A 24,655-nucleotide genomic window follows, 5' to 3' on the forward strand; every position below is an offset into this window, starting at 1 on the left:
ATGGCTTGAGTCAACTATTTTAGGATATGCGTTTACGCAGGTAGACCAATTCTCATCTTTTTTTTTCACTGATTGGTCTTTTAACCAATCATATCAGCTCTTTGGCCAACGATTGTGCAAATGTCACCTATGACCTCTAGAAAAAGTCACATTGGGGAAATTCTGTTTCCCATTCAAGTAAATAATTTAGATAGAAATGACAAGGGCAAAGACTATCTTGTGAATGTTTTGTTAATTATTCCGTTTTTTTACAGATACTGTATGTCCATACGCATCTTCATTTATTCCTTAAAGATGGATCAAATAAAATAGAGCGACCATGCATCTATTCACCTAAATCATTACTTTGTCACAGTAAAGGCTAGCCGTATAAGCCTTCAGTCGTTCGTTGAACGAAACTTGGAACGCATCAATGCAACTTTTTCTTGATGTTGTAGGCGGCAATTCTCGGTATTTCGCTGCAAGCTATTCTTTGTAATATAGAGTTTTGGTTATCCTCTGGCACTAAGCTTTGGAGTTGCGACTATTTCAGGATACATATTTGAATCTCTGTACATTTGACATTTTAGTAATTTCGCAGACTCGTATCCAGGGCGATTTACGCGCAATTAGGGTTAAATGTATTGCTCATGAGCACATCGACAGATTTCTCACCTCGTCGGCGAGGGTATTCCAACCAGCGACCTTTCTGTATTGTGTTAATAATTAGGCCTACCCTACACAAGTTTACGATAGGCTAAAATACGTTTAACGTTTATATGAAGGCCTAAGGAATACACAAAACACATTAGAAAATAAAATGTAACTGTAGTTAATTGAAATGGAAAGAAACTAAAATAAATAAGCCTATTGGCTATTCAGAAGCTCCTCTGATGGTTTAAATGCGTTTATTCTATGAAGATACACTTCCATACGCGTCGTTTAGGCTACCCTCGAATGTGTAGAGATATGTAGGAAAGTCGAACAACCTTAGAGTAGGCCTATCACAGGAATGTGCATAGGGTTTCACTCAGGTGCATTACCATGCAGGGCGCATGCGCATTCCAAGAGAACCAGGTGAATTCAGCAATATAGGCGAATTCTCTCTTTCATAGCCTTTCCACTGGAATTATACCGCGATCCACACAGATGTCTTTACTCGAGAGGCTCGAATCAGACTGGCGGGTAAGCAAATGCATGTTTAGATTTTTATTTAAAATGCTCATGACTATTACTTGTTTATCTTTTGACCTAATAAGTCAGCACGTTACATTAATTGTAGGATACAGGTTTTTAGGACCTTGTGGTCGTTTGTACTAGGCTACTGCGCGACAATTGATAGTGGCTTTACTATTGCTAAATATACAATTTCAATTAATTATTATTATTAAACCAATAATTATGATAATAGACCCTATAACGTTGATCTATTGAAATACTCGGGTGCTCACGAGTTCGGAGGTTAAAGCCCTGCAGAAGAGATAGTCAGTCATAGGCCTACATTTGCCATACACCTTGGTCATTACATATCATGTATGATTTAAAAATATATAACCTACGTAAACTCAGATTTATAGTTCATATTGGCAACTGGTTTTCTGGTAAACCAGTTGCCAATATTCGTTTCAAGAACATTATGTCTCACAATACTCAGTTGCCTATAGCCTAGACCAAATGTGCACCTTTAAAAAAATAATATATAGGCTACACTAATAAACTAGTAGCCTAAATAATATTAGACTATTAATAGAAAATCTGTTACATTGATATTGCATGTCCATAAAAATGGGTAATTTGTCTCTGAATATAGTCAAACATAGAATATACATTCTACATGAGTTTAGCTTCTTCAGTGTGACAGAATTTTTGCATAATTCACCTACGTGTTTGTTCTATTTCGAAAGAGGATTTCATATTTACGCTAAACCACATGGCCCACGTGAAGCCTAACATTTGTAACTAATTGCCTTTATGGATAACAATTTAGGCCTACTTTAAAATGGGGTTTTCTGTCAAGAGTTCTTGTTTAAACGAATTGGCATTGCCATGATTGTCATTGACATGATAAAAACCCCTGTTCAAAACACAACGGATAGGAAATTCTTGCGTGTCTAACCTCATTTACTCTCTGCCACCGCGATGTAAACATCCCTTAATTAGTGAGCATTCATTTCTGGTTCATATCTTAACACGCTCAGAAGAAGCACACGCAGCTTAAAGCCACTGCGTCGTTCATGGATGAGCTGATCTTCCCCAATCGTTATTGTTTCCCAGGCGTCGAATCGTTATTAAGCATTCCCAAAACCCTAATGATAAAGACACGTGTATTGTTTTTCCAGGCATATTAACAATTATCAGACAGAAAATTATTCAAAACCTTAGCTTAACTAACTGCTGTATCTATAGGTTCAATCATATTTCACAATGATATTGGAAACAACAAAAAGAAAATCACAAATATGGTCTTTAAAATAGGCTATAACTCCCTTTTTGCGTGAAGTTATGCATATCCAAACATCAAGGACACCTTTATTTTGGACATTGCAATGCTCCACCAAAAATGTTAATGAAGCTCTAAGGGGGCTATTTTCGTTGAGATGCCTGGTGCTTAGTGGTTTGAAGAAGAACTATGCTTTTAAGCCTTGGGGCTTTAAGGTTTTGAAGGTACCAAACGTCAAGGTAAAGCCCCGAAATGCAGCTATTCCTTTTTAAGTACGTATAAGTAGTCTAGGTGTCAATTATTTAAAATGTTTAGGATGGAAATCGGAATATTTTATATGAGCGCGTTGACTCTTGTTTTATTAAAACTGGAATCGTAGATCCAATTCTGACCCATTGATTATTGAAGAATATAACCTATAAATGCATCGGGAGTTTAGTTCAACTGTCAGAACCCCAAATATACGCTTTTTTTCTCCAGTGTTTGTTAACAGCGTAAATGTAAACAAACACGGTATAGCCTCAAAACATGGGTAAAACTATAATTCTTATATCGTGGATGGGGGGGGGGTTGTTTCAACTAAGGAGTCTATCTTTTAGCGAAATTGGCTAATTCATGTTTAAAGGCTTTTCGCAGGCTATTGTTTTGCAAATTTCTATTGAAGATCTTATTGTCAACTTAACATGGCTAAAAAATATCAAATTTCTCGATTACATTCATAGGCTATTGTTATCCCTATTATCATAATTTTTTAAATCAAGGTTTCTAACTATGATATTATTATAGGCTATGCATTATTCTGCATTCAGTTATTCGGCCACAATGACCAATAATAGCATAATAATAATAAAACATTATTATCGAAAGTATATGCCTATAATGTTTTTGTTAAGAGAGCAACTGCAGACGGACAGCAATATGATTGGCTACTTATTCCAATAATAACCAATCAGCAAACTTCGTCTTCGGACATATTCAAGATGACATCACGACAAAAGGCACGCCCCCTAAAAATATCTAACCTATGTAAATATAGTACACATACTTTCAAGCGGATTCAGTAAGGAGCAAAGGTTTGAACATCATCACTTTGTCCGTCAGAGGGAGTCGAGTTTCATATATTCAGCGCCTCGTCCCATAGTCACTGCGTAACTGCTTACCGCTTACTACTGGAAGGGATCTTGCTTGAAAAACTGTTTTTACTCATAGTTGCTGTTAAGATTTATGTTGATAGCCGCCCGAATCACGCTCCAACGTCGGTGCGCTTCAAGGAAGTTGAATAAGTCTATTCGTGATTTCTAGGAAGTGGGCTACACCTGGATTAACTCGTAGACGACCACCAATTTACCTGGTCAAGCTTCTTGGTTTAAGCTTTTGTCTGTCAGAAACTATGCTGTGGAAACTAGCAGATAACGTGAAGTACGAGGATGACTGTGAGGTGAGTTTTAGCTACACAAACCGCGCGTCATTACGTTTCAACAAGTTTAGAAAATATGAAAGAACATTATTTCATAATAAAATATTGTGGCCCTCATGCGCCCCATCGCTTTATCGCGTCTTTAATGGGTAGACTTTTTGTCTATAGATATTTGTCGCGCGGCAATCCCTTTTAGATACAGTACTTGATAAAAGTTTGACGGAATGAAAAGTATTTTCATGGGAAATGGCGAGCGCTAGGAAGCTTATGCTATTTTTCATTGTCGAGTGTAAGTTCAAGTGCATTAGCAGAAAGGATTTTCTTCTTATTTGAATGGTAGCCTAAATATGTTTCTTAATCTAACATTATAAATTGTATACAGGCTATTCCAGATGGGCTACACTTTCCGCAGTTGGCTACAGACGAAATGCGGTTTGATTTTCAATAAATAACATTTTATTTTGTGTTAAATAAAGTATATTTTGTGTTACTTGAGTTGGATTTAGGTGATAGTATAAAGCTTTTTGATTTACTTAGGCAGGCCTATTGTTCTGAGCTGAGTCAGGTTATTTTAAATAATTACAATTACCAAAGTATTGTTGTTATTATTGTTATTATTATTAATAATAATATAGGCCACAAGGGTAGTAAAATAGTCCCCCCCAGACTGTCTTTTGAGAGGTGATGTGGTAACAGCAATATCACAACAGTCCACGTACATTGCATGCTATCAGAAATAAGAACATTATTTTAGCTATTTTTCTGTGCAACAAAATATGCATTTTTACTTTGAATTGTGTTTTCCTTTTCAAGGTTGTTCTAAGCAGCCTTCTTCTGATAATTGTGTACTGAAATAACATTATATATATAGATTCATTTCGGCCTCTAAATATTATGCATGAATGTGTAAAACATTTCACCAAATGTTTTCCTAATCGATGGTGAAAAATAAATATTGTCGTCTGCATCAGGCTTAGCTGTCAACACAGTTGTCTTTCCAATAAATTCTGTTGATTCACTACGGATTTGTCTAATTGACAAGAGGCACAATATATTATAATTTATCCCTATATCATTATCAACCTAAACTAAGGTCTCTCTTCTGTTCCCAGGAAAGGCACGACGGGAGTAGCAATGGGAACCCCCGCTTACCTCACCTCCCCGCAGTGAGCCAGCACATTTACAGCCCGTCGCCGTCCCTCTCCCACTCCGCCAACTCAGACTTCCAACCCCCGTACTTCCCACCTCCATACCAGCCTATATCATACCCCCAGTCCAGTGACCCCTACTCGCACCTCGGCGACCCTTTCAACATCAACTCCATACACCAGTCGTCCTCTAACCAACAGCAGTCATGGCCGGGGCGACATGGTCAAGAAGGACTGGGACCTCATTCGCGAAGCGGACTCGCGAGCCAGATTCTGGGCCTGGACGGCGGCTCGTCCGGCTTGAGAAGAGAAGGCTTCCGTCGGCCAGAGCTGTTACCGCCTCACGCCCATAGCATTGAGTCAACCATCATTGGTGATAACATAGGACTGCATGAAATGGGCCATGGCCTGGATGATGTTCAAGTGAGTGATTTGATTGTGATTTTGTTGTCTGGGTGAAATTGAATGAGGCATGCTGTCTAAAACAATGGTCAGGCTAAAACTAAATAGACTTGCAAAGGAAAGGCATGGTTTTATTGTCATGAATGGAATGTAAATGTCATATTTCATCATTAACTCCCTTAATTATTATTAGAAGAATAATTATGACATATTGCTTTTTTACTTATTTTTCAGCATGTAGATGACCACAGTATTATAATGGCAGATCAGACAGTCATCAAAAAAGGTGGGTTTATTTTACTTTCTAAATATGTAGCCAACAATATATTGACATATGAGAAATGCTTTCACAATTTCAATACAATATTCCCTTACTGGTTTGTGAGTTACACATGCTTGATGTATAAGGGCACAGTGCCAGAAATTGGTGTGCAACAGGTAACAAGAATGCAATAGAGAAACCCTGAGAGCTGTTTACATTTACTCCATAGCTGAGATTGCTTGTTACTAAGTACATACTGTACCTGGAAAATTCTACTTCTATAAATATTTAGCAATTATTTGTACAGTTACATGTCTTTGCATTTGATGATAGAAAATCTGAGTAGGAAAGGCTGGTAGTTGTACTTGTTGGTACATACATTGATAATCCCAGTAGTCATGAGGTTCACTTAGCTAAGCCTAGTTTGGTCCTCTGTGGATTCCTGTGCTGAGGTTGTTTGAATAGAACATCAGAAAAATAACCTTTTCAAAATGGCAGCCTATGGCTGACAAGATGGGACTGAGGACATTGTGCAACCGTTGAAATACTGCATTGAGAGAGAGAGGGAGAGGGAGCGCTTTGGAAAGTCTTTAGAGGTCTAAGCTGGTGCATTCGACTCCTTTTGAATTCCAGTTGAAAGCAGTCCAATGGGTCGCTGCTCTTCTTGAGACTCGCTGGCTGACTTTCTGCAGAACCAGCTTTAGCTGGGGTGTGGCATCCTCCTTGCATGCAAAGGACAATTCAGTCATTTGTTGGGACATGAAATATTTTGAATGAGGAGGATTCAGTGTTATCTAGTAGGCCCTACCCTCAACAGTCTTTCATTCAGTCATTTTGTGCGTTCATTTGAAATTCTGCACCACCTTTGTAACCAAATGAATGCATAGATTAATGAATTGTATATATTGAATTCATGGTTATCATATTAGTAGTAAATTGATAATAGATGTTAGTGAAATTTGTTAAAACAACATCACTGTGAACATACAGGTTCAGGAACTGTGATGGTAGATAACATTATTGTGATGTGGTGCTTGACAAGAGTTTGTGTGAATGTCCTTTGCAACATTGGCAAGAATGGTAAAGAATAGTTCATATATTTTCTGTAATAAAGCCTACATGTATAATGCTAAACTGCTTGCTTCACAGGATGAAGTATGAGACTGATACAGTGGAAAAAATGTATAGTAAACATTATTTCGAATGAATAGCCTAACGTGTATGCACACATATTTATTTGTATTTTTAGCCCAAATAAACTAAATTAGTACAAAAATCTGCCGGATTTTTGATGGCCATTTTTTTAGGCAGTTGAAAGCTTGAATAAAATATTAAATCCAGCTACAGTATAAGCATTTGTGTTAAAGCTACCTAAATGGTATCAATGCTTTGCTTTGCATATTTTTCTCAATGGCAGCCATTTTGGATTGTATTAAATTGGTGGACATTTTTGATGATTAGTTTTAAATCAATTCGACAATCCGATAAAAAAAACTACAATATTAAGGAGGTAGCAAGTTGTACAGCACGATAAAGGACATATAGTCTTCTGGTCTTCGGTACAGTGTGCGCTGGCTCACTTTATTGATCTTCCACTCAAGGTCAGACTGTGGGTAGCCTACATTCTTGTAAACGGCGGCAGCAATACTTCACTCTTAGCCCTGTACCCTATAGATGAGCTCTAAATTGTAATTTTGTCCCCCTTTTGTGATTCTTGTCTCAGTACTAGGACTACGAGGGGGCAGAAACCTTGATCGCTTACAGAGGACTTATTATGAGGGGGGCATTCTTGCTGGTGAGGATGAAGGTATATGTAGTGTACTTGTATGTTTGTCTGGGTGTGACTTGTGTTGTTTGACCCTTGAAGTTTTGATCTAAAATGGCCACCCAGTTTGCTAGTTTGGGCCCTGTTGCCGTACAACAGAAGTTTTTAGGTTAGGTTCTTATTATTCACTCGATTAGAAGCTACAGACCATTGAACGTTTGATCCAAAATGGCCCTCCAATTTGGCCCATGTTTCTGTAAAACAAGTCTTTATTTTAGTCACTCAATTAGAAGTAGCGACAGGGTTGGTCTACGGCCAGGCAGGGAGAAGGGACTCTCTGTGAAGTAGCATGGAACAGTTGTGTATGCGTGTGGATGTCATGGCAGTGGGTGGTAGGAATGAGGGGACTTTTAGCTGTGAAACCTCAGGAATGACTGTTGGTGAAAAACACACCAGTTCATCATAGTTATTTAGTGAATGGCCACTTATGGTGTACATCTTGGCTTCCGCAAAGGAAACAGGTTTGTTGTTTACATGTAATAATTCTGAGTTATATATATATTTTTTTACAAATCATTATGATGATGTTACATTTCACAGTTTATTATAAGAGAAAGCATGTTAAAGTTGGAATCCAAGCTGCACTGTGGGGCGACAACAGACAGTGGAGAGGGTTTTTTACAACTGTCGGCAGATGAAGTCAGTCTTGATGAATCAAATCCTTTTAAAAAACTCAAATATTTCTAGGAATTTCTCAAAGAAACATACTCTTCACCCATAACATATTTACAATGTAGCACAGCCTCCATAAAGTCCAATAATGTTGTCTAATGTCTGTCTATCCTCTCTGCAAACCATAATTTCCAATGGGACAGTAAAGATACTCTACATTAACCTTGATACTCCAACTTTTCCTAGTACTTTTCCTCTCATTATAATTTCTCTTAACATTATTAACATTATTAACCAGCACTCATACTAACCTCTCCTCACTCTCTCCACCCCTTCCCCAGGCCCCTTGTCCCTCCCCAAGGGCAACTCATTGGGCCTGCCCTTCCAGAAGGAGTCCCTGTTAGGCATGGTGTCCAACCCCACCGAGGTGTTCTGCTCAGTGCCTGGACGTCTCTCGCTTCTCAGCTCCACCTCCAAGTACAAGGTGACTGTGGCAGAGGTGCAGCGGCGACTGTCTCCTCCCGAATGCCTCAACGCCTCTTTGCTAGGGGGAGTCCTACGTAGGTCAGTATCCACACAATATGAATTCATTATGAGATGGTTACAAGACATTTTAAGGGTGTGAAACATGCTTATGACAGGTCTTGCAGAGCAATATAACAGCAATCATAATGTGCTATACCTGGTAAAGTGTTACCCCAAAGGTTAAATAAACAAATGCATTATAACTGCATCATAATGTATTAGAATGACAGGTGTTACTGCTTTTTCATTGGATGCAATTGTGAACAATGGCCAACATCTAGTCTGTTAAAATATGGTTGACAGCAGCTCAAAGAATCACTAATTTTGTTCCAGCTGATTTGGTATATTTAGGAAATCATGGAGAGATGTCCATACATAACATAACATGCATGTCTCTGAGAGATGTCCATACATAACATAACATGCATGTCTCTGAGAGATGTCCATACATAACATAACATGCATGTCTCCGAGAGATGTCCATACAAAACATAACATGCATGTCTCCGAGAGATGTCCATACAAAACATAACATGCATGTCTCTGAGAGATGTCCATACAAAACATAACATGCATGTCTCTGAGAGATGTCCATACATAACATAACATGCATGTCTCTGAGAGATGTCCATACATAACATAACATGCATGTCTCTGAGAGATGTCCATACATAACATAACATGCATGTCTCTGAGAGATGTCCATACATAACATAACATGCATGTCTCTGAGAGATGTCCATACAATACATAACATGCATGTCTCTGAGAGATGTCCATACATAACATAACATGCATGTCTCTGAGAGATGTCCATACAAAACATAACATGCATGTCTCTGAGAGATGTCCATACATAACATAACATGCATGTCTCTGAGAGATGTCCATACAAAACATAACATGCATGTCTCTGAGAGATGTCCATACAATACATAACATGCATGTCTCTGAGAGATGTCCATACAATACATAACATGCATGTCTCTGAGAGATGTCCATACAATACATAACATGCATGTCTCTGAGAGATGTCCATACAAAACATAACATGCATGTCTCCGAGAGATGTCCATACAATACATAACATGCATGTCTCTGAGAGATGTCCATACAATACATAACATGCATGTCTCTGAGAGATGTCCATACAATACATAACATGCATGTCTCTGAGAGATGTCCCTGGGGCGGCAGTGTAGCCTAGTGGTTAGTGCGTTGGACTAGTAACTTAAAGGTTGCAAGTTTGAATCCCCGAGCTGACAAGGTACAAATGTGTTGTTCTGCCCCTGAACAGGCAGTTAACCCACTGTTCCTAGGCCGTCATTGAAAATAAGAATTTGTTCTTAACTGACTTGCCTAGTTAAATAAAGATAAAATAAAAAATACAAATAAAAAGTTGGATAATGCCTCTGTTCTATAGCTAGTGAGCTACAGATATATAGTGCAATCGAAAAGTATTCAGACCCCTTGACTTTTTCCACATTTTGTTACCTTGCGGCCGTATGGATAAAAAATAAATACAACTCATCAATCTACACACAATACCCCATAATGACAAAGCAAAACAAGGATTTTAGAATATATATATATTTTTAAATAGTGAGCTACTTCAGATGTGTTGACTCAGGGGTGTGCATGCTAGATTAAATGACATATTTATGTATTTTCAATACATTTGCTAACATTTCTAAAAGCATTGTTTTCACTTTGTCATTAAAGGGCATTTTGTATAGACGGGTGATACAAAAAAAATACTTTTGTCCATTTTGAATTCAGGCTGTAACACAACAAATGTGGAATAAGTTAAGGGGTATGAATACTTTCTGAAGGCACAGTGCTTCAGGGTGCTGCTGGATACTAAACATTATGAAAGCTTGGTATCATTCGCAGGTCTGTAGTGTGAAGAAAAGTTCCGACCTGGTTCATAGACAGACAGTAGGTCAGTAAAGCAACGTTGACGGATACGTTAAAAGGAGTTCTCTAAAAGCAGCTGTTCCTCTTCAGTAATTGTGTGGTTGAAAGCATCTTGACTACCTTTTTGTATACTCTGCAATTCCTGGTACTTGGCTTTGGGGAAAGGTTACATCAGAGTAGTTAGCACCAGTATATGAGAGAGCGAGAGAGACAGAGTGTGTGTTCAGGGGGGTTGCAGGGCTATTTTAATTGCTGATGAGTAGTTGACCTTGTGCCCCATATGTCAGCAGGCAGTCTGTTGAGGGACTATGGGATTCTGACCAGGGCCCCTGCCTGTTTCTGCTGGGAAGGCATGTTTCTCACTTCCCATGTGCCCCTGCCAGTGCCACAGACGTTAAACGCCTCTCTCTCACACACACACACACACACACACACACACACACACACACACACACACACACACACACACACACACACACACACACACACACACACACACACACACACACACACACACACTGAGACACTGTTAAGTAGGTCATGAAGCAATAGGATAAAGTGGGGGCTGTGGAGAGAGGGAGGCAGTCACACACATGCCTCCCCAAAGATGCTGTCTCTCTCACCCACCAAAGAGGGAGCGAAGCCTGCCAATCAGTCATGCGGAAAATCGTGTGTGTGTGTGATTTCCCTGCTATGTGCTGAAGGCGGGAAAAGCATAATTTGTGTCAGTGTTTTTTTTTTTTAGGTCAAGAAGGGTATCGGAGGCTCTTTCGTTTGATTTATTTGTTTTCAAAAGTGTATGATGAGGCCTCCGTCAGGGATGGGCCTTTCACTGCTATGCTCTCTCAAAGTGACAGGAAGCCTGGAGTTAGGGTGACAGGAAGTCTGGAGTTAGGGTGACAGGAAGTCTGGAGTTAGGGTTACAGGAAGTCTGGAGTTAGGGTGACAGGAAGTCTGGAGTTAGGGTGACAGGAAGTCTGGAGTTAGGGTTACAGGAAGTCTGGAGTTAGGGTTACAGGAAGTTTGGAGTTAGGTTTACAGGAAGTCTGGAGTTAGGGTTACAGGAAGTCTGGAGTTAGGGTTACAGGAAGTCTGGAGTTAGGGTGACAGGAAGTCTGGAGTTAGGGTGACAGGAAGTCTGGAGTTAGGGTGACAGGAAGTCTGGAGTTAGGGTTACAGGAAGTTTGGAGTTAGGTTTACAGGAAGTCTGGAGTTAGGGTTACAGGAAGTCTGGAGTTAGGGTTACAGGAAGTCTGGAGTTAGGGTTACAGGATGTCTGGAGTTAGGGTTACAGGATGTCTGGAGTTAGGGATACAGGAAGTCTGGAGTTAGGGATACAGGTAGTCTGGAGTTAGGGATACAGGAAGTCTGGAGTTAGGGATACAGGAAGTCTGGAGTTAGGGTTACAGGAAGTATGGAGTTGCTGTCTCTGCTCTTTATAGAAAAACCATTCCATCACAAATAGCCTATAGAATGGAACATGCTAAATTCTAAAGTTAGAGCAGATTTGTCAAACTAATTTTTCCCCGGGGGCCACATTCGGTCTTCAAAGATGCCCGGAGGGCCGCACTAAAAAGGTTCCCTGATTGTCTAGATTTCATATTAGTGATTATTTGGCGAGCTGGACACAGTCAAGAAACTGTATGAATGTAGGTCCATTATAATTTCTACACAGTTTCTATTTGGTTTCAGTCATTTTAAAGTATATTAAGTTTGCCCCCCCAAAAAGATAATATACATAATAATATACATAATATATACATTACATACACCCAAGTTTGAGTTTGAGTGTATGAGTTTACATACACCTGAGCCAAATACATTTGACACAATTCCTGACATTTAATCAGAGTAAAAATTCCCTGTCTTAGGCCAGTTAGGATCACCACTATTGTAAGAATGTGAAATGTCAGAATAATAGTAGAATAATAGTAGAGAGAATGATTTATTTCAGCTTTTATTTGTGCTGAAGGCGGGAAAAGCATAATTTGTGTCAGTGTTTTTTTTTTTTTTTAGGTCAGGAAGGGTATCGGAGGCTCTTTCGTTTGATTTATTTGTTTTCAAAAGTGTATGATGAGGCCTCCGTCAGGGATGGGCCTTTCACTGCTATGCTCTCTCAAAGTGACAGGAAGCCTGGAGTTAGGGTGACAGGAAGTCTGGAGTTAGGGTGACAGGAAGTCTGGAGTTAGGGTTACAGGAAGTCTGGAGTTAGGGTTACAGGAAGTTTGGAGTTAGGTTTACAGGAAGTCTGGAGTTAGGGTTACAGGAAGTCTGGAGTTAGGGTTACAGGATGTCTGGAGTTAGGGTTACAGGAAGTCTGGAGTTAGGGTTACAGGAAGTATGGAGTTAGGGTGACAGGAAGTCTGGAGTTAGGGTTACAGGAAGTCTGGAGTTAGGGTTACAGGAAGTTTGGAGTTAGGGTTACAGGAAGTCTGGAGTTAGGGATACAGGAAGTCTGGAGTTAGGGATACAGGAAGTCTGGAGTTAGGGTTACAGGAAGTCTGGAGTTAGGGATACAGGAAGTCTGGAGTTAGGGATACAGGAAGTCTGGAGTTAGGGATACAGGAAGTCTGGAGTTAGGGTTACAGGAAGTCTGGAGTTAGGGTTACAGGAAGTCTGGAGTTAGGGTTACAGGAAGTCTGGAGTTAGGGTTACAGGAAGTCTGGAGTTAGGGTGACAGGAAGTCTGGAGTTAGGGTTACAGGAAGTTTGGAGTTAGGGTTACAGGAAGTCTGGAGTTAGGGATACAGGAAGTCTGGAGTTAGGGATACAGGAAGTCTGGAGTTAGGGTTACAGGAAGTCTGGAGTTAGGGTTACAGGAAGTCTGGAGTTAGGGTTACAGGAAGTATGGAGTTAGGGATACAGGAAGTCTGGAGTTAGAGATACAGGAAGTCTGGAGTTAGGGTTACAGGAAGTCTGGAGTTAGGGTTACAGGAAGTCTGGAGTTAGGGTTACAGGAAGTATGGAGTTGCTGTCTCTGCTCTTTATAGAAAAACCATTCCATCACAAATAGCCTATAGAATGGAACATGCTAAATTCTAAAGTTAGAGCAGATTTGTCAAACTAATTTTTCCCCGGGGGCCACATTCGGTCTTCAAAGATGCCCGGAGGGCCGCACTAAAAAGGTTCCCTGATTGTCTAGATTTCATATTAGTGATTATTTGGCGAGCTGGACACAGTCAAGAAACTGTATGAATGTAGGTCCATTATAATTTCTACAGTTTCTATTTGGTTTCAGTCATTTTAAAGTATATTAAGTTTGCCCCCCCAAAAAGATAATATACATAATAATATACATAATATATACATTACATACACCCAAGTTTGAGTTTGAGTGTATGAGTTTACATACACCTGAGCCAAATACATTTGACACAATTCCTGACATTTAATCAGAGTAAAAATTCCCTGTCTTAGGCCAGTTAGGATCACCACTATTGTAAGAATGTGAAATGTCAGAATAATAGTAGAATAATAGTAGAGAGAATGATTTATTTCAGCTTTTATTTCTTTCATCACATTCCCAGTGGGTCAGAAGTTTACCTACACTAAATTAGTATTTGGTAGCATTGCCTTTATATTGTTTAACTTTGGTCAAACGTTTCGGGTAGCCTTCCACAAGCTTCCCACAATAAGTTGGGTGAATTTTGGTCCATTCCTCCTGACAGAGCTGGTGTAACTGAGTCAAGTGTATAGGTCTCCTTGCTTGCACACACTTTTTCAGTTCTGTCCACATATTTTCTATAGGATTGAGGTCAGGGCTTTGTTATGGCCACTCCAATACCTTGACGTTGTTGTCCTTAAGACATTTTGCCACAACGTTGGAAGTATGCTTGGGGTCATTGTCCATTTGGAGGACCCATTTGCGAACAAGCTTTAACTTTCTGAATGATGTCTTGAGATGTTGCTTCAATATATCCATATAATATTACTCCTCATGATGTCATCTATTTTGTGAAGTGCACCAGTCCCTCCTGCAGCAAAGCACCCCCACAACATGATGCTGCCACCCTCGTGCTTCACGGTTGGGATGGTGTTCTTCGGCTTGCAAGCGTCCCCCTTTTTCCTCCAAACATAATGATGGTCATTATGGCCAAACAGTTTTATTTATGTTTCATCAGACCAGAGGAAAAGTATGATCTTTGTCCCCATGTGCAGTTGCAAACCGTAGTCTGGCTTTTTTATGGCGGTGTTCGAGTAGTGGCTTCTTCCTTGCTGAGTGGACTTTAGGGTTATGCGAATATAGGACTTGTTTTACTGTGGATATAGACACTTTTCTACCGGTTTCCTCCAGCATCTTCACAAGGTCCTTTGCTGTTGTTCTGGGATTGATTTGCACTTTTCGCACCAAAGTACGCTCATCTCGAGGAGACAGAACGCGTCTCCTTCCTGAGCGGTATGACGGCTGTGTGGTCCCATGGTGTTTATACTTGCATACTATTGTTTGTACAGATGAACGTGGTACATTCAGGCGTTTGGAAATTGCTCCCAAGGATGAACCAGACTTGTGGAGGTCTGCAATTTTTTTTCCCTGGGGTCTTGTCTGATTTCTTTTGATTTTCCAATGATGTTAAGAAAAGAGGCACTGAGTTTGAAGGTAGGCCTTGAAATTGCTTCCACAGGTCCTCCTCCAATTGACTCAAATTATGTCAATTAGCCTATCAGAAGCTTCTAAAGCCATGACATAATTTTATGGAATTTCCCAAGCTGTTTAAAGGCACAGTCAACTTAGTTTATGTAAACTTCTGACCCACTGGAATTGTGATACAGTGAATTATAAGTGAAGTTATCTGTCTGTAAACAATTGTTGGAAAAATGACTTGTGTCATGCACAAATTACATGTCCTAACCGACTTGCCAAAACTATAATTTGTTAACAAGAGATTTGGGGAGTGGTTAAAAAACAAGTTTTATTGACTCCAACCTGTAAACTTCCGACTTTAACTGTATATACACTACCGTTCAAAGGTTTAGGGTCACTTAGAAATGTCCTTGTTTTTGAAAGAAAAGCACTTTTCTGTCCAGTAAAATAACATCAGATTGATCAGAAATACAGTGTAGACATTGATAATGTTGTAAATGACTATTGTAGCTGGAAACAGTAGATTTCTTTATGGAATATCTACATAGGCGTACAGAGAGCCATTATCATCAACCATCACTCCTGTGTTCCAATGGCACGTTGTGTTAGCTAAGTTTATCATTTTAAAAGGCTAATTGATCATTAGAAAACATTTTTTTGTGATTATATTAGCACAGCTGAAAACTGTTGTGCTAATTAAAGAAGTAAACTGGCCTTCTTTAGACTAGTTGAGTATCTGGAGCATCAGCATTTGTGAGCTCGATTACAGTTTGATTTATTCTGAAACTGGTCAGTCTATTATTGTTCAGAGAAATGAAGGCTATTCCATGCAAGAAATTACCAAGAAAATGAAGATTTCGTACAACGCTGTGTGCTACTCCCTTCACACAACAGGGCATACTGGCTCTAACCAGAATAGAAAGAGGAGCGGGAGGCCCCGGTGCACAACTGAGCAAGAGGATAAGTACATTAGAGTGTCTAGTTTGAGAAACAGACACCTCACAGGTCCTTAACTGGCAGCTTCATTAAATAGTACCCGCAAAACACCAGTCTCAACTTCAACAGTGAAGCGTTGACACTGGGAAGCTGGCCTTCTAGGCAGAGTTGCATAGAAAAGCCAGTTTGAGCATGTAAGCGAACCCATAAATGCTGATACTCCAGATACTCAGCTAGTCTAAAGAAGGACCGTTTTATTGCTTCTTTAATCAGTACAACAGTTTTCAGCTTTGCTAACATTATTGCAAAATGGTTTTCTAATGATCAATTAGCCTTTTAAAATGATAAACTTGGATTAGCTAACACAATGTGCCATTGGAACACAGGAGTGATGTTTTTTTTTGCTTTTCTTTTAAAAACAATGACATGAGAGAGAGAGAAAAGCTTACATATTGTCAATTAGTGATGACGCTATTTTTCCTACAGAGCCAAGTCTAAAAATGGTGGCCGGTCATTGAGAGAGAAGCTGGACAAGATTGGGCTCAACCTGCCCGCTGGAAGGAGAAAGGCTGCTAACGTCACCCTGTTAACTGCACTGGTAGAAGGTACGCCGCTCAATTTCCTCTTCAAACTTAAACTGTGGTAAATGTGCCCCAGAGTGGTCTTAACATATAACACCATAGAAATACAATGCATAGAACTCATCTCCATCTTTACTCTTTGAACAAGCTGGCTCGTCCAAAAATGGTCTGTCAATTGAATTGATTATTGCACATATTATGCACGGAGAGATGTGATCAGAAATATCTGGAAGTTGTCGGAGATGGTGATCAGACACCGTTGCTTACACCCATGATGTTTCTACCATCTATCTATTCATTATACAGTATTTCTATGATAAACAGAAAAGTTGAGATCCCTAAGCTACTGTGACATTATTACTATAATACTGGCTGTATATAGTATATAGTAACCGAGGCTAGTACTTTTCTTGTAATTTATTCCTTTTTGGTCAAAATGGCTGTGACCAATCTGATGTTTGAGTTCTTGCTGGCTTTCCTCTGTCTTTGAATATCAAGGCAACGATGACGTTATCCACACTGACTGTCTTGGTGATATTTTGAGGTTATCAAGAAGCTGGCAAGACTGAAGAGCACAAGAATAGCCCTGAAACTTTATCGAGTCCAGGCCTGTCTATTACGGCTGTGACACTATCTAATACAACACACATGACCAAAGAAATGTGTAGCTTGTAATCTTCCTGTCTTACAGATCACACAAACTCTTCAAAGATGTAAAGGGAACATGTGAAATCACCACACAGTACACATCTCCAGAGCTGTAGCCAGGGTGTGAGTTTCAATGTGTGTGAGTGTGTGTTGGTATGGGTGGGGTTTTCTATACAATTTAATAACTCTAAAATGCTATTTGGAGAATGGCAAAAAAAACTAAAATGACCCAAAGCCATTATCACATTGGATACTGTAGCTTCATTCACCTCAGTCGATCTCCAAAGTCTATTAGCTATACAATTAGCCGATACACATTCATTCACATTAACTCAGCACCGGAATTAAAAAATATAACAGTTCTAGATGTTATCAGAAAAAATATTGTATTAACAATAGGTAAACAAATGCTTTACAGAGTGGAAAAAAATGTTGCAGTTTTGCAGCTAATTTCCTGCAATTCTACACATTTTGTCATGACTTATGCCATGTTAATATGATACAATACATGGCCAAAAGTATGTGGATACGTGCTCGTCAAACATCTCATTCCAAAATCATGCTATAACAGCCTCCCCTCTTCTGGGAAGGCTTTCCACGAGATGTTAGAACATTGCTGAGGGGACATGTTTCCATTCAACCACAAGAGCATTAGTGAGTTCGGGCATTGATGTTGGGTGATTAGGCCTGGCTCTCAGTCGGTGTTCCAATTTATCCCAAAGGTGTTCTATGGGGTTGAGGTCAGGGCTCTATGCAGGCCATGTCAAGTTCTTCCACACTGATCTCAACAAAACATTTCTGTATGGACCTCGCTTTGTACGGGGGCATTGTCATGTTGAAACAGGAAAGGGCCTACCCCAAACTGTTTCCACAAACTTGGAAGCACAGAATCGTCTAGCATTTCATTGTATGCTGTTGCTTTAAGATTCCCTTCACTGGAACTAAGGGGCCTAGCCCGAACCATGAAAAACAGCCCCAGACCACTATTCCTCCACCACCAAACTTGACAGTTGGCACTATGTATTGGGGCAGGTAGCGTCCTCCTGTCATCCGCCAAGCCCAGATTTGTCCATCGGACTGCCAGATGGTGAAGCGTGATTCATCACTCCAGAGAACGCGTTTCCACTGTTCCAGAGTCCAATGGCGGTGAGCTTTATACCACTCCAGCCGATGCTTGACATTGCGCATTTTGATCTTAAGTTTGTGTGCAGCTGCTCGGCCATGGAAACCCATTTCATGAAGCCCCCGACAATCAGTTCTTGTGCTGACGTTGCTTCCAGGGGCATTTTGGATCTCGGTATTGTGTTGCAACTGAGGACAGACGATTTTTACACGCTACGTTGTTCAGCACTCAACGGTCCCGTTCTGTGAGCTTGTGTGGCCTACCACTTCGCGGCCGAGCCGTTGTTGCTCCTAGACGTTTCCGCTTCACAATTAAAGCACTTCCAGTTGACCGGGGAAGTTCTAGCAGGGCAGACATTTTACGAACTGACTTTTTGGAAAGGTGGCGGTGCCACGTTGAAAGTCACTGAGCTCTTTAGTACAGGCCATTCTACTGCCAATGTTTGTCTATGGAGATTGCATGGCTAAATTCTATATGTAACAGTATAACTTCAGACCGTCCCCTCGCCCATACCCGGGCGCGAACCAGGGACCCTCTGCACACATCAACAACAGTCGTTACCCGTCGCTCCACAAAAGCCGCGGCCCTTGCAGAGCAAGAGGAACTACTACTTCAAGGTCTCAGAGCAAGTGACGTCACCGATTGAAACTCTATTTAGAGCGCACCGCTAACTAAGCTAGCCGTTTCACATCCGTTAAATATACACCTGTCAGCAATGGGTGTGGCTGAAACAGCTGAATTCACTCATTTGAAGGGGTGTCCACATACTTTTGGCAGTGTAGTGTATCTAAGTTAGATTGAATAACGAAATCAATGGGGGCTCCCTCGCAGTCAGGGCCCTTGGGCACATGACCTGTGTGCCCGGTCGGTAATTTCAGCCATGATTACTACAAGTTAGCTGGCTCGACTAACTAGACTAATTTACCACTGACATGGGCTAATTGACTGACTCTCAGTGAGTGAATTTAACAAGAGGAAAGCTCCTGATAGACAATCAAGTTTGGAAATTGCACCTTGTGAATTCTACTATTATAACACTCAACAGTATTATTTAAAAAAAAATAATAATAATAATAATACATACTGTGGTCCTGACCGCCAGTGTACTCATACAGTTGAAGTCGGAAGTTTACATACACCTTAGCCATATACATTTACATTTAAAGTTTTTCACAATTCCTGACATTTAATCACAGTAAAAATTCCCTGTCTTAGGTCAGTTAGGATCACCACTTTATTTTAAGATTGTGACATTTCAGAATAGTAGTTGAGAGAATGATTTATTTCAGATTTTATTTCTTTCATCACATTCCCAGTGGGTCAGAAGTTTGCATACACTCAATTAGTATTTGGTAGCATTGCCTTTAAATTGTTTCACTTGGGTCAAGCGTTTCGGGTAGCCTTCCACAAGCTTCCCACAATAAGTTGGGTGAATTTTGGTCCATTCCTCCTGACAGCTGGTGTAACTGAGTCAGGTTTGTAGGCCTCCTTGCTCGCACACACTTTTTCAGTTCTGTCCACACATTTTCTATAGGATTGCAGTCAGGGCTTTGTGATGGCCACTCCAATACCTTGACTTTGTTGTCCTTAAGCTATTTTGCAACTTGGGAAGTATGCTTGGGGTCATGTCCATTTGGAAGACCCATTTGTGACCAAGCTTTAACTTCCTGACTGTCTTGAGATGTTGCTTCAATATATCCACATAATTTTCCTGCTTCATGATAGCACCTATTTTGTGAAGTGCACCAGTCCCTCCTGCAGCAATGTACCCCCACAATATGATGCTGCCACCCCCGTGCTTCACGGTTGGGATGGTGTTCTTCGGCTTGCAAGCATCCCCCTTTTTCCTCAAAACATAACGATGGTCATTAAGGCCAAACAGTTCTATTTCTTTTGATTTTCCCATGATGCCAAGCAAAGAGGCACTGAGTTTGAAGGTATTCCTTAAAATTGCTTCCACAGGTCCTCCTCGAATTGACTCAAATTAAGTCAATTAGCCTATCAGAAGCTTCTAAAGCCATTACATAATTTTATGGAATTTTACAAGCTGTGTAAAGGCACAGTCAACTTAGTGTATGTAAACTTCTGACCCACTGGAATTGTGATACAGTGAATTAATTATAAGTGAAATATTCTGTCTGTAAACAATTGTTGGAAAAATGACTTGTGTCATGCACAAAGTAGATGTCCTAACTGACTTGCCAAAAAAACTATAGTTTGTTAACACAAAATTTGTAGAGTGGTTGAAAAACGAGTTTTAATGACTCCAACTTAAGTGTATGTTAACTTCTGACTTCAACTATATGTAGCAACGGCCCTGCCCATCTCCTCTCATGAAGTATTTCATGAAGATGCCTCTTGTCTAGATTCGTTCCTTGTTTTGAGGCAGAATAGTCACCTCCGTTTATTTATCAATCCCATCTTTGACGCCCTCATCAGTCATACCTCGTCTAGACAATGTCTAAACAATGACACATAGCTGTGTGCCCAATATGAATGTAATCACGTCTAACCTCTCATAGTCACGTGTGATTTCATTTTTTCCCTCTTATCCCTAATCCCTATAAATGGGTGCAGGAGAATGACTCGGGGCCGGTGTTATTTAGAGACCTTTAAAGTCTGAATCAAGGCTGGTTATCACGTGTTCCTCTTGCCAGGAGGGCCAACTGACCTTAAAGCCTGGCGTTTCTGAATTGCTACATTCCCCATGTGATGTGCGTGTTTATCAATAAGTGACTCTGTTTGGTGCTACAGGCCGTCCGGGTGCTGTTAGCCACATCAGCCCATTAAAGACCATGCAGGAAGTCCTCCCTGAAGATGGGATACATTCACCCTCAGTGGCTTATCTTCCCCCAAGCTAAGAGACTGAGCACGACTGATTATTGTTCCTTGCACTGTTCCACTATCTACATATAGTGCCCCTGTGGGCTGTGGTATGTCAGCGAGACCACATTTGCATTTCGGTCTCCTAGATAAGAGTTTTGGTGTCTTATTTTGCATCTGTTTGTGGAGTTTTCAAACGGTGTCTTTGTCTTTATAGGAGAAGCCGTTCACTTAGCAAGGGATTTTGGCTACTCGTGTGAGACAGAGTTCCCGGCAAAGGCCATCGCTGAATACCTTGGTCGACCACACGTGGAACGTAATGAGGTCAACTCCCGCAAGAACATGCTCCTTGCTGCTAAGTGAGTTTCTCTCTGTCATTCTGTCTCTCTCTATCTGTCTCTCTCCTCCAAATTAAGGGATATAATTTTCATAAAAGCCCTGCAGGGTTTTGAAGGTATGTGAAGTTTTGACTCGGTTTTCAAAGTTTTTCAAAAAACATTTCTGTAGTTTTCAATCTGCTCTTGACTTATAAAACATCTTGATAACTATGCTACTTTTGAGACCTCCCAATTTCATAGTGTCAACATGAAGCCGTGTACTTCTCTGATTGGATCATTGTCAACTATATATAAATCCAGTAGTCCATGTCTGGGTCATGTACATTTCGCTATCAACATTTCTGTCATCTTTTTTTTCACCAGGCAAATCTGTAAAGAGTTCACCGATCTGCTGACTCAGGACCGTTCGCCTCTGGGGAACACGCGGCCGGCGCCCATCCTGGATCAGGGCATCCAGGGCTGCCTGACCCACTTCAGCCTCATCACCCACGGCTTCGGCTCGCCAGCCATCTGCGCCGCCATGACCTCCCTCCAGAACTACCTGAATGAAGCCCTCAAACAGGTGGACAAAATGTACCTGAGTTCGGGCAGCGACACGCAGGGCTCCTCCGACAATGGTAGCAAAGCCTCTGACAAAATGGAGAAGCACAGGAAATGAGGAAATACTATTCTGTTGGACTGTACAGACCCCCCTTTCCCCTTTGGACTTCTATGACATCAATATGTAGAAGCGAAAATGATCTGTATGATTCCGATTCTAGATATTTTTGTGTATCCACCCAGTTGAATTGAACATTTTACCCCATTATGGCCAATGTTTACAAGTTTAGTTTCTCAAATAACACTGCTTTTGCCCGGCTACCACCTTTGGGCTGCTTTCAATGTGAGATCGACCTACCTTGGTGCCTACTGTAGTAGTGGGTGCTTAAATTGTGCACAGCCAAAGGGTCTGGACTTAGTTGACATGGGGTAAGGAACAGAAAGCAGACTTTGTTGTTTCCCTAGAGGACATCATTTCAAGATGGGTTGCTGTGGCTGTGAATTCTTTTCAGCTTTTTTCCCCTCTTCTGTCTGGAGGCAAAGCCACTGATTTCCTGTGTCTCTTCCGCGGTGCTCAGTTCCCATTGGACTTACCAAAGGACACTTTTTTTCTACGGAAGAGAAGAAAATCCACTTCATTCGTTTTTTATTCATTGCTTGAATTTTCAAAATGACTTCAATGGGTACAGTGTTATTGTGTTTTTTTCATGGGAGTTTTTTTAGTAGGTCTGGGAAAAAAGCCTGTTTGTGCGTTTGTCTGTTTTCCCCAGAAACCTTAAAGGCGATTTGCAATAGCAGCCATTCAGTGTTGGATCAGGGATGGTTACTCAGTGTTTGATACCAGATGGTTACTTGTGGGCTGTGACAAAAGGCAATGGGCTCTTTGCTACTTTGAACCCTGTCTTTAAGTACTCATATTGCCCATTGGTTCCTTTGGTATTTGTAAACTTTGCAATGTAAAAGGAATCAGTCCTGGACCAGATTAGATATCCCTCACCTTCAGTACAAAAACTATTCAATATTGATGTTAAATGTATCCAACCCTTATAAGACAATTTCAACTGAACTGTATCTCTTTCTGCTAGTACGCCAGAAAGAGTGTTTCATTGTTTGTGTGTGTCTGTGTATGCAAAATGTTTATATTTCTTTCGAGAAGTGTTTTTTTTGTCCGTTACCTTTACCCTGAATGTAAATATTTTCTAATTGATGTTGTAATTTAATGGGATATGTAAATAATGGTATCATTCTGGTGTATGGCTTCACTTTTTACAATGTGTTAAATTTTTCTAAATGGGTTAGTTTTTATAATGTAGAGGTTAGGCAGTGGGTATGATATGCTTTTTGAATATGTGTAAAACTGTTTTAAAGTCCTAGGAAAAGTAATAAAAAGACAACCCTGTTATAAGGACTTTGTTGATTTTCTCCTCTCTGGGCGAGAGCCTTGCATAGAGCCTTGCATAGAGCCTTGCATAGAGCCTGGCATAGACATTAATGAGCTATCAGAGGACTTCTGTCCCTCTCGCCATTTCTCTCTTTCTCGCAAACACACACACACACACACACACACACACACACACACACACACACACACACACACACACACACACACACACACACACACACACACACACACACACACACACACACACACACACACACACACACACACACACACACACACACACACAAAGTACAACAGCCCCATGGACAAGTCATGTGTGTGAAGATTTTCCTGTTAATAAACAGTAAGCGTCCCACAAATAATGGGAACATTGGGCATCCTTATATGTAGTAATTTAGCTACACAAATAAGGAATGTGGATTGGTGCATGAAAATGGTAGAAAAAGGACTCATTTGAGGGTCATGCACTCAGGTCCGAGCCAAACATGGCTAGTTTATGCTTTCACTTAGTTAACCATTTGGTGCACAGCACACATACCTGTTTGTCCCCCTAAAACTGTGGTTAATTTTGTGAACTTTATTTTTTAGGAAGTTCCCCCTTTTCACATCCATATGCCCATCTGGGGAACAGGTGTTTTCATGTGTTACCTAATTTAAGCGGATCTCTACTTTATCACATGACACACTGACAAATGTGTTAGTTGGATGTTTCACAATAGGGGGAAGATAATTTTGATCGGTGAGGAAAAAAACGATTGAACAAAGGTGCTGTGGTGCTCAATGTGTTGACTCTTGAGCAAAGCAGCTTAATAATCTTCCACTGATTCATGCAGCAAGTCTATTTACATGGATCACATCAACTCTCACAACACAAATCCCTGCCCCCATGTGAAACAAACGTATCATACGATTATCCATGTTAGACACTTGACTCAAGATTACAGCGGGATTTCAGAGTAGCTTTCACTTAAATGACACATACGGTATGGTATGTAGGAAGCCTACAACATACCTCTTATCTGGGCTGTCCAACGCCTCATTGAAATGTGTTAATACTGACATCCCTATTTTACTACCCTGTGCCCTGCGGTGTTGTTCACTAAGAAACTATTGGTTGTATCCGAATACCTATACTAGCGTACTAAATAGTATGCGA

At 40.5% G+C, this 24,655-nt stretch overlaps 1 protein-coding gene across 5 annotated transcripts; it reads left to right on the forward strand.

Moving 5' to 3' along the window:
• The first annotated feature begins 1,101 nt into the window (after window positions 1–1,101).
• Window positions 1,102–23,505, forward strand: tfap2c (transcription factor AP-2 gamma (activating enhancer binding protein 2 gamma)). Of its 5 annotated transcripts, none has more exons than XM_035764419.1 (8): window positions 1,102–1,164; window positions 4,949–5,407; window positions 5,621–5,672; window positions 7,372–7,455; window positions 8,427–8,649; window positions 16,531–16,649; window positions 21,437–21,578; window positions 21,921–23,505. In XM_035764419.1, exons 1-8 carry the CDS (start codon window positions 1,129–1,131, stop codon window positions 22,213–22,215), a joined length of 1,410 nt encoding a protein of 469 aa, XP_035620312.1. In that variant the 5' UTR covers window positions 1,102–1,128; the 3' UTR covers window positions 22,216–23,505. The 5 variants fall into 5 exon arrangements, with proteins under 5 accessions (XP_035620312.1, XP_035620314.1, XP_035620310.1 ...); XM_035764417.2 differs by lacking the exon at window positions 1,102–1,164 and adding an exon at window positions 3,479–3,857; XM_035764418.2 differs by lacking the exon at window positions 1,102–1,164 and adding an exon at window positions 3,479–3,857 and having other exon boundaries at window positions 7,372–7,443.
• Window positions 23,506–24,655: the final 1,150 nt, after the last annotated feature.

This window comes from Oncorhynchus keta, chromosome 21 (assembly GCF_023373465.1).
Source record: "Oncorhynchus keta strain PuntledgeMale-10-30-2019 chromosome 21, Oket_V2, whole genome shotgun sequence".
Lineage (NCBI taxonomy): Eukaryota > Metazoa > Chordata > Actinopteri > Salmoniformes > Salmonidae > Oncorhynchus > Oncorhynchus keta.